Source organism: Neolamprologus brichardi, chromosome 13 (assembly GCF_056152115.1).
Source record: "Neolamprologus brichardi isolate AB-2024 chromosome 13, ASM5615211v1, whole genome shotgun sequence".
NCBI lineage: Eukaryota > Metazoa > Chordata > Actinopteri > Cichliformes > Cichlidae > Neolamprologus > Neolamprologus brichardi.
Genome location: NC_142116.1, coordinates 13911220 through 13921040, shown reverse-complemented (window position 1 = coordinate 13921040; position 9821 = coordinate 13911220). Strand labels below are relative to the sequence as shown.

Sequence of the window (9821 nt, the reverse complement as noted above, 5' to 3'; positions counted from 1 at the left end):
ACATTTGTGAAAAAGGTATGTCAAGGATGTAAGGTGCTTGGTACAGGCAACCTTTCAAGAGAGTATTTTTTTACCCACTTATTGGAAGAGCAATAAATATCTTGGCGACAGGGCCTTCTCATGGTTACAAAGCTTACCTGCAACTGAGCTGGATAATTAGCTGGCCCTGAAGATGATGTATGACTTTCATTACCCTTTGGGACAGGGCAAACTAAATGAGGACACAGCTAATTGCCGTGCAAAGCAGTATGGCATGAGGAAAAATGCGGGGCCTACACTCTAAGAAATAAAACATGGGCTTTGTAAAAATTAATTCATAGTTTTATGTTCAATATACTTAAAATTGTTAATCTTATGGGTATAATTAATATTTTTAAATTTGATTTAATTAATTCTAAACTGTTTTAATGTTAAATAATATTGATATTTCCAATTTATTGAACACATTTAATTAAATCCAAAGAGCCCTTTCCACATCCTTTCTGAGCATGCGCAGAGAATGAAAAAAAATCTTCGCGCATACGCGTTGACCTTCTTTATCTACGCCACAGTGTGCTTTGGCCACATGTCTGGAAAGAGGGATTAATCACGATTCATCCGTTGGAGTTAAGGTAATTTCTTCCTATTTTTAATAGAATATAATTTAACTAGTACTTTGTGATAATATATGCCGTATATTTTTCCGGTAAATATGTGGGCCGTATGTGTTCTATAGGTTAGCATTTTGCTAGCATTGGAAACATTCATTTGCATATTAGACGTTACTGCACATCTGAATATTGTCCCATTTGCGTTTAAAATTTCTTTCGAACTCTTAATAGCACACTTATTTTATTTGTTTTATTGCACTATCAAGTTAGGAGAACGTTAGCCCGAACAAGAATTGGGATACATGTGCAGTGATTGTTGACGAGTCCATACTCGTCTGCTTCACTGAAGAGAACCGCGAACTGCGTAGTTTGCATATCTTCGCGCATCGAGTCTCAAAGAGACCTCTGAAGGTGACCCCCACTTGCCCCCAAAAATAAAATCAAGTATGCTCTGCTTGGTTAGTGCTTGTTTGTGCCATTAAAATTAACATTTGTGCTGCTACGGTTTTCCAGTTATTAATGTTTTACTTTTTCGCGATGACGTCACGGGCGTCAAGCACGCTCCCCGTGCTCACGGGCGCGAGTGAGCGTCCGGGTGATGTAGACGTCGTAGGAAACGCTCGCTTGCACCCGAGCATTTTGTGGCATGTTTTGACCTATTTTGGGCCATTTTCGTGTTGCTTGGGGGGGGGGGGGACTCTGAATGACCTATTAAATAAAAGTGTAATATCTTTGACACCTAGCGATACAAACGATGATTTTACCAGCACAAACCGACACAAACGGAGCACTAACCACTTGATTTTATTTTTGGGGGCAAGTGGGTCACGTTCAGACTGGGCTGCTCCGGTATATAATGGTAAACGTGCTCACAGGAACAGATTTATGAAATGAGTAATAGAAATTTTGGAGCATTTGAAATTTAACTTCTATTATTAATAAATTTTAAAAGAAACAGGATTGTTCTTAAGTTTAGACCATCTCTGTGCTACCCCTTTGTGTCTCACTGTACACGATTAATTTTTTCTGGTTTTCTTTTTCTCTCAGGTTGCTGGTTGTGGAATTTGGAGCTGCGGAGATTTGAGCTGTGCTCCAAAAGTGCATGTTGAAGGTACCTAATGCTTTCATATTATTTACTTTTTCCTTAATACGCAATTTTACATTTTGAATTCTCTTATTTGGTCTTTTAGGTTATGAATGTGGTGTTGTAAGCTTTGCTCTTTAAGTGTATCTAAAAGGTACCAAATTCTAAAACACTTGAGACTTAAACACTCCATTCTTGGTCTGAGACGCTCATATCCGTGCATTTACAGTCATTGTCCTTGTACTTTCAAAACATGGGGTGGTCTTAGGACTCATCTAAGTCGTGCACATGTTGCTAAGCCCTCTCACACTGTAGAACATGTTATTTTGACTTGTTCTTCTTGTCCTGAAAGCCACATATCAACAAGCAGAGAATACTTTCTCCATATTAATAAACATCTCAAGAGGTTGGAGACAGTAGATTGTGTTTATCAAAATTGTTCTTTCAAAACTAATGTATATGGTACTTTCCAGACACACAAGAGTAGAAAACATTCTTCATGCACGCTAAAAGATTTCAAAAATGAAATAGTGAAAAGAACTGAATTTACAAGTAAAAATGATCTTTCTGAGGAGTCTGCAGATGAAGGGCCCTCTGACTTGCATTGTGAAGCTGGTGTAGTTAGTGAAAATTTGGAGGAAGCTGTAGTTAAAAACCTTGCCTTGGTTTTGTTAAAGTTGGAGATCTTTTCACATGTACCAACATCAGCAATTGACAATTTACTCGAGGGGCTACATTTTCTATTCACTACTTCTGCTTTACCCTTAACAAATAGCTTAACTTTGGCTGTTCTCAAGGAGCATAATATTGAGGTTAGTGCATCACTAGTGAATGAGTTGTGCACTGCATTATACACTGGAAATCCACTACTTAGAAGTATTGCAAAAGGAGGATCACTCGAAACAACATTTAAGCGCAAGAAGTTTTACTATGAAAAGTTTAATGTTGTTGAGCCAGAGGAATATGTTCTAGAGGAAAATGTTCTAGAGGGGAAAAAAAAAACCTTTCAATATATTCCACTACTAAAGTTATTGGAGCAGTTACTTCAACGTGAAGATATTGTCGGAAAGCTAGTTGAAAACTATAAAAGGAGTCACTCAAATTCACAACTGCTTACATGTTTTCAGGACGGTGAGAATCAGAAGAATAATATTTTTTTTTCAAGTGAAGAGCTCAGAATTTCATTATGCCTATATATTGATGATTTTGAAGTGTGCAACCCACTAGGAACATCTCGCAAAAAACATAAACTTTGTGCGGTTTATTGGATTCTGGGCAACTTGCCTTCTGGTTGCAGCTCAGCCCTTTCTTCAATCTACTTGGCACTGTTGTGTAAAAGTGAATTAATTAAATCTTTTGGTTATGAAAAAGTACTTGAGCCTCTGCTGCGTGATTTAGTCAGACTTGAGAAGCAAGGTTTATTCGTGCCCCTCCTTGGTTCGGTTATCAAGGGTACCGTTCAGTGTGTCGTTGCTGATAATCTGGGGGCCCATGGGCTTGGAGGATTTGTGGAGAATTTTTCAGCTAATTATTTTTGTCGTTTCTGTACAGCCCAGCTTTCTGATATAAATACGTGTGAGGTAAAGACAGGATCATTTGAACGAAGAACAAAGGAAAATCATCGGCTTCATATCAAGACTGCTCAAGAACAAGGTGTGAACTGTTTAGGTGTAAGAAAATCGTGTGTTTTAACGGATAACCTCTCGTATTTTAATGTTGTTACTGGTTACCCTCCCGACATTGTGCACGATTTCTTTGAAGGAATCGTTCCTGTCGAGTTGGCCCAGTGTATTGACCTTCTCGTGTCAAAAAAGTATTTTTCTCTCGAACAACTGAACAATCGTATTCGTTCTTTTCCTTACAAGGAAGGAGATAAAACTAATCGCCCCACTGTGTTATCAAAAGCTGTAAGTAAGAAGAAGAGACGTTCTCTTGGGGGTAACGCACACGAAAACTGGTGTCTTATTCGCTTGCTTCCTTTTATCATTGGACCAAATGTCCCTGCTGATGAACCAGCCTGGCTGGTTATTTTAGACTTAAAAGATATTGTCGAGCTTGTAGTAGCTCCTGTTCACAGTCTTCAATCTGTTGCATATTTGGAATGTAAGGTCTCAGAGCACCGAAAGCGTTACCAACAACTATTTCCTAACCAAAAACTGATGCCTAAACACCACTTTATTGAGCACTATGCAGAAATGATCAAATGTTTTGGTCCTCTTGTCTCGTTATGGACGATGAGATTTGAGGCCAAGCATAGTTTCTTCAAACAGGCTGTTCGGAACATCAAAAGCTTCAGAAACATAGCCGGCTCTTTAGCTCGTAAACATCAGTTAATGGTTGCGTATAGAATGCTTTGTCCTGATGATGAAAACTCTACAGATGTTACTCGCGTGACAGAAGTGCCGTTGGATGTCCTTAAAGACAATGTTGTGAAAAGTATCTCTAACAAACATCCAGACGTGACTGCTGTTAACTTAGCCACTGGCGGTTTTGTGAACAATATTCAGTACAAAAAGGGGATGATTGTTGTGCACGGATCATGTGGTGGGCTACCAGATTTCTGTGAAATTCAACATTTGTGCATTATTAAAAAAGAGACCCTCCTTATTCTGAAAAGACTAAATTCATGGTACATGGAGCACTATAGAGCTTTTCACCTACAAACAACAACAGATGTTGTTGTTGTATCCATAACAGAGCTGGCCGACCCATACCCGCTATGCGACTATGAAGTGGGACACTTGCGGATGGTCACCTTAAAAAGATATATTCACATTGGTAATTGTTTTATTTGTTTTCACTCATTGTTAGGTAAACAAACATTTGTGGCAACAAGTAAGTGTATTTTTTACAAATAAAAATGTCATGTTCTTTAGACTGTATTGAGTAGTGTTTCATGATCCAGGAATTATCTATGTATGTATTTAGAAATATTGTCTGCTGGACAGTATTTCTTAAAAAAATCCCTATGGATAATCTATGCACTGGTCTTGTTTTTCAGCTTGAAGAATGGCTGCTACTTTGAGGGTGATACTTGGAGTGGACAATTCATCCAAGTTGATGCTTCCTTCTGGAATCCCTGGTTCAGTGGACATTTTAAAAGAGGAAATACAAAGACAGTTTGGATTGACTGAAGATTTCAGGCTTCAATATAGAGATGTTGAGTTTAACAATGAATACATGAATCTAACCACAACTGAGGACATTAAAGACAAGAGTACAGTCAAAGTAATTTACACTAATTTAAACTCTGCGCCGTCCACTGTGCCCACCACAGCACCCACAGCTGCCTCCAGAGAGACATTACCAGAGTTTGATGCACCATCCTTGCCAGACACTGACATCCTTTCCTCCTCAGACTCCAGTGCCTCTTGTTCATCTCTTCGCTTGCGGAAATGGCCCTTAAACTTTCCAATACCAAAGTTTAGTTTTGATGTGGAGTTTCAGTTACACAGAGCCCAGCAAGAATATGAAAACAATGGGACTCTCTTAGACCCGAGCCCAAAACTCAAATCTGACATATTAGATATGTTGGCCTCAGAAATTGCAAAATACAAAGTTTATCCATCAAGTGGAGATATTGATGATGTCGCTAAAGCGTTAATTCAAAAATATCCCTTTCTCAAAGAGACCGGATCTGTGACGGGCTGTGAAGGCTGGAAAGTAAGCCTAAAATACAAAATGGCCAATTACCGGACAACACTGAGAAACATAGGGTGCCCAGAGGTGGCAATAAACACTCTACAACACAAGAGAGAACGAGAGAAGAGTCCACGTCGAAACAACGTCAAAAAGCCACGGAAAGCAGAAGTGAACTTTTTACCACAATACCCTGCAGGAGAAACGAAGAAAAGTCTGGAGGAAGAACGACAAGCACTACTGATTGAGGTGAAGAAAACAAACAACGATCAAATAATCAAAGATGGATAAGACATTTGCACACAGAAGAAGAGAGGTGATTGAAGAGATGCCATTCATCGCAGAGTTCAAGAGCAGATGGCCGGCCCTCTTCAAAGTACCTGAGGTATGAGTTTGAGTCTTGGTTAAAAACTGTCCGTGAACAGAAAAGTACTGCTACAAAGCTGATGTCACCGAGCTGATGTCTTTTCAGCTTAGTGCAGCTAAATTGTGTTGTGAGAAGGGCAGCTCCAATGGAACGAAAAATTTTGGGAAAACAGGACGTTGCTAACATGATACACGTCAGAGTTTCCTTTTACAACTAAAGTGCAAAATTTGTGCATTTTGTGATTTTCGTACTGCATGGGTGAGGCACTCTTTTGCAGCCACCTGACTCTGCCGGTCCATCTATAAATGTTTTGGGTGGCATGTTGGAATAACTTTTCTGTCGATTTAAAAATCTTTTTTTTTTTTTTTTTGTAATCGTAATTGATTTTGCACATTCCCATCTGATTAATCGATTCCCCCCCCCCCCCCCCCCCTCCCCTTTTTTTTTTTTTCTTTAAATCAAACCTGGACAGCACCAGAAGTTTTTGTCTGGGATTAGATCAGGTTTGGTCTGGATTTAGTCCTGTTTTTAGCTGAACTATTTAAAAATTGTATTTTTGAACTTTGTAGATCAATGCGGAGTTCACCCGAATCACCACAGTTCCACTGCTGTCCACATTCATGAGCAGTCTTGACCAGTACTCTGACCAGTTGATGAAGATTCTACGAAAAAAAGGAGGGGAAACAGCGCGGCGGATCACAGCAGCGTTGTCTGCAATTTCACAGGTATTCTGTCTTGTTAAAATGTTCTGTAACTAATAGATTAGTTGCAGGTTGATCTCAGGTCTGGTTATTAACCTGTATTTTTAACTTTCTTGGGTCATTTTCTGCTTGTTCTCTCTTGCGTTATACTTCTCATCTCGCTTTTGGCTTATATTCTGGATTTGGTCCTGACACAAAGCAGAACTAAGTAACTCATGCCCCTAGAGGCCATAAGTGCCGCTGCTGGCATTGTAGCTTTTTTCTTTTCTTTTTTTGTTACTCATTAATTGTCCAAAGGAATAATTAGCTACACTGAGAAAAGACAAAGGCAGAGGACATTTCACATTTCGCCACAACTCAGTGACACAATAGATTATTTTTTTTCACTCAAACTTGGTATAAATACTGCAAATGTGGTGGTAACCCGCATACCTCATATTAACGTGACAGTGTGTAGTTTTTGTCATTAATTTTTGGAAATATCTATCAAAATGTTTTTGATTCCTTTGAACAACACTCCTATGCAACAACACTTTTCTTCCTTTATTCGGGTGGTACACCACGCTAAAGCTGCATTTTCCATGACCCAATGTATCGCAATCAGTGTAATTGGACTCATAACTTATCATCTTTATGGGAATGAATTGGTAAGCTTCTCATTCTCTAACACAAAATACTACTTGCTTGCAAAAAGCATGTTTAAAATTACTTAGAAACAATTATGAATTGGTTAAACAACAATAAAAATTGACTTAAGTTCTGTGGGGGTCTCTAAAAACTTCAAAAAAGTAATTGTGCTGCATGTGTTGTTTTGTTTAGAGTTCCCGAATCGAAGTGAAGCGTGAATGCATCCTTAAAGCTGTGATTATATACCTGAATGAGAACCCTGAAAATCTCATCAAAGAGTACATGGTAAGTTTATTTTTAAAGGGATATTCCACCCCTCAGTAAAATTTTGACTGTCATAATTCCCAGAGTTTTGTAAGTTGAAAAGTGTATTTTCTAAACAAGCCCAGGCATTCTCCTGATCTGGCAGCAATCAGTTTTCTTTAAATTAGCTTCCAACAATAAAGTGCATGGGAAATACTAGGATTTTGTTTCCATTCACTTAAATTGTTTTATGCAAAACTAAAGAAAATAACCTTGGTCAGCAGAATATTGATAATATTATTAATGCATACTCCTTCTGCCCTCTGTCCATGTTTCATGTATCTTCTTCTTGGTCTTTATTTGGTGATAGTCTTAAATCCACATTTTTCTTTGGTCTGTTCTCCTCAGTCTCATTCAGAGATATGTGTAATTAGGGTAGTGTGGACCATTTTAACTAAAATGGAGTGAATAGATGATGCGATGACCAAAATACAACGGATTTAAAATATTTCTGTCTTTCCTGTTTTCAGGATGTCAATGTGATGGAAGCTGAAGAGCTCGAGAGGATGGATTTGGGTGTTTATAAAATAATCCATGAAGGAGCACAGCCTGATGACTCCCTTGAAGATGTTGGCATCATTATCGAGAGATGCACCGTCTTGCCGGATCTTCTCGATGTGGCGAGCGGGTGTGCACTTTTGTTTGGGCTAATTTACTGTCTCAATCTGAGTTACCCAAAGCCACTTCGCTACACATTTGAGTTCTTCCAGAAGGTGCTCATGGGACTGGAAGACAAAAAACTGTCTAACAAAATACAAGTGCTGAAAAACAAACTCTGCCAAAAGGAGACGCAATGACTCTTCTAGATCGAAATGTCCCCCAAAATAAGTGCTCTGTTTTACTGTTTAAAAGTTTATAAATATGCATATGTTGATCCTTGTTTATAAATATTTTGTCATAGCTTTTAATATTTAAGAGATTTACTGAATGCCATTACCACATGCCAATGCCACTACACTGTCACTTAGTTGAAACTGGAAAGTTGTTTCAGATGTTTACATTTTATTTTGCACACTTCATATAATGTTGCATTATGCAGTGTTGTTTCCCTGTTTAAGCTTTGCCTCATTGAAGGCTTTTGTTCAAGTTGTTAAAGCAACACAAATTTTTTTGTATTTGCACTTCATATTAGTTCTCGTGTACCAGGTTTCCATTGTAGGTCAAGGATCTTGAGTGTTATAAATGTGAAAAGGTTCTAAGGTTGTCACCTGTACTTTTAATTTAATTAAGATTTAATTAAGAATATTTTGAGATTTGCTTTATGCATTTCTTTTATTGTAAAATTTATTATATAATAGAAAACTTATAATTCTGAATCTGATTTTTGGAACTGGGGACTAAATTGTCCAGATTTACCTTTTTGTGTCACTTAAGTATTTTCTGTAATTGCATTATACAGTGATTTTTAAGTTTCTGTGGTAAATTTGTGGATCTGACTAATCACCAATTGTATTGAATTTGACATCTTACGGCACACTACAATGTCACTTTGTTGAAACTCGAAAGTTGTTTCCAGTGTTTAAATTTTGGTCATGCACTTTAAGCATTTAATATTGCCTTATGCGGTGTTGTTCCCTGTAGAAGCTTTGCCTTGTTAAGGCTTACCGTAAATAAAGTTGTTGATGCAGCACCCTTTTTTTTTTTTTTTTTGCATTTACACTTTATGTAAGCTTTGGTGTAAGAGTTTTCTATTGAAGTGCAAAAATCTTGAATGTTCTAAATGGTAACGTGTGAGCAAGTGTAAAAAGGTTCTTGAGTTGTCACCTGTACTGTGTAATTAAGTGTTAGACCTTTGCTGAAGACCTCTGAAAGGTCCAAACACCTAATTACAATGTATAGATGACAACTCAGGAACCTTTCTAGACTTGTTTTGTTGGTACCTAAACATTTAGCATATAGATGAAACTATTCATTAAATCATAATTAATCAAATTAATTAGGTCCAAAGCACAATCTAAATGGTGCCATTAAATTCAAATTAATATTGTCAATTGAACCTAAAGCAATACAGTTAATAAAATGAACAAGGTGTTTAAATTCTAATTAATGGTGTTAAATAGTAACAATGAAAGGAAAGCTGTTGCTTTTAATGAACAATTTCACTTCTGATATACATCACCATTGAAATTGCAGATAACAACCATATTGATTTATGTTTAATTGACCAGGTTTTGTGGAAAAGATTGCCTTAACTTTGTCAATTAAATCCAACGTTTTATTTCTTAGAGTGTACTCTCTCTCTCTCACTCATTCTCTCTCACTCTACCAGCCCTGTTGGGGAAAAAAATGGAGGCCCCGTTGCAGTTGCAGGGCTGCGATCTCCCTCTCCTCCCTACCTCTCTGGCCGCAGGAGTTCACCGACTGTCCATAAATCAGGAGCTGCTTACAGCCGAAACTACCCTGAGTCATCAGCATGCAATAAGCTGAGTGACAGATTCCATCCTGACTACATAACCCTCTCAGTTCAGTCTTGTTTCTCCCCTCTGCTTCCTTTTCTCTTGCACCTTTGC

At 37.9% G+C, this 9821-nt stretch overlaps 1 protein-coding gene across 3 annotated transcripts; it reads left to right on the top strand.

The window, feature by feature from the left end:
* Positions 1-325: 325 nt before the first annotated feature.
* Positions 326-8934, top strand: LOC148099913 (uncharacterized). Of its 3 annotated transcripts, XM_087850191.1 has the most exons (7): positions 326-611; positions 1638-1701; positions 3226-4452; positions 4676-5698; positions 6250-6405; positions 7201-7293; positions 7782-8934. In XM_087850191.1, exons 4-7 carry the CDS (start codon positions 5597-5599, stop codon positions 8106-8108), a joined length of 678 nt encoding a protein of 225 aa, XP_087706317.1. In that variant the 5' UTR covers positions 326-611; positions 1638-1701; positions 3226-4452; positions 4676-5596; the 3' UTR covers positions 8109-8934. The 3 variants fall into 3 exon arrangements, with proteins under 3 accessions (XP_087706317.1, XP_087706319.1, XP_087706318.1); XM_087850193.1 differs by lacking the exon at positions 3226-4452; XM_087850192.1 differs by lacking the exon at positions 326-611 and having other exon boundaries at positions 1598-1701.
* The last annotated feature ends 887 nt before the right edge of the window (positions 8935-9821 follow it).

Bases quoted from the DNA above. Each gene is read 5' to 3' on its own strand.
- LOC148099913 (XM_087850193.1), top strand. From the start codon at position 5,597: ATGGATAAGACATTTGCACACAGAAGAAGAGAGGTGATTGAAGAGATG. The intron at 5,699-6,249 runs GTATGAGTTTGA...TGAACTTTGTAG, and splicing joins CCCTCTTCAAAGTACCTGAG to ATCAATGCGGAGTTCACCCG. The intron at 7,294-7,781 runs GTAAGTTTATTT...TCCTGTTTTCAG, and splicing joins ATCTCATCAAAGAGTACATG to GATGTCAATGTGATGGAAGC.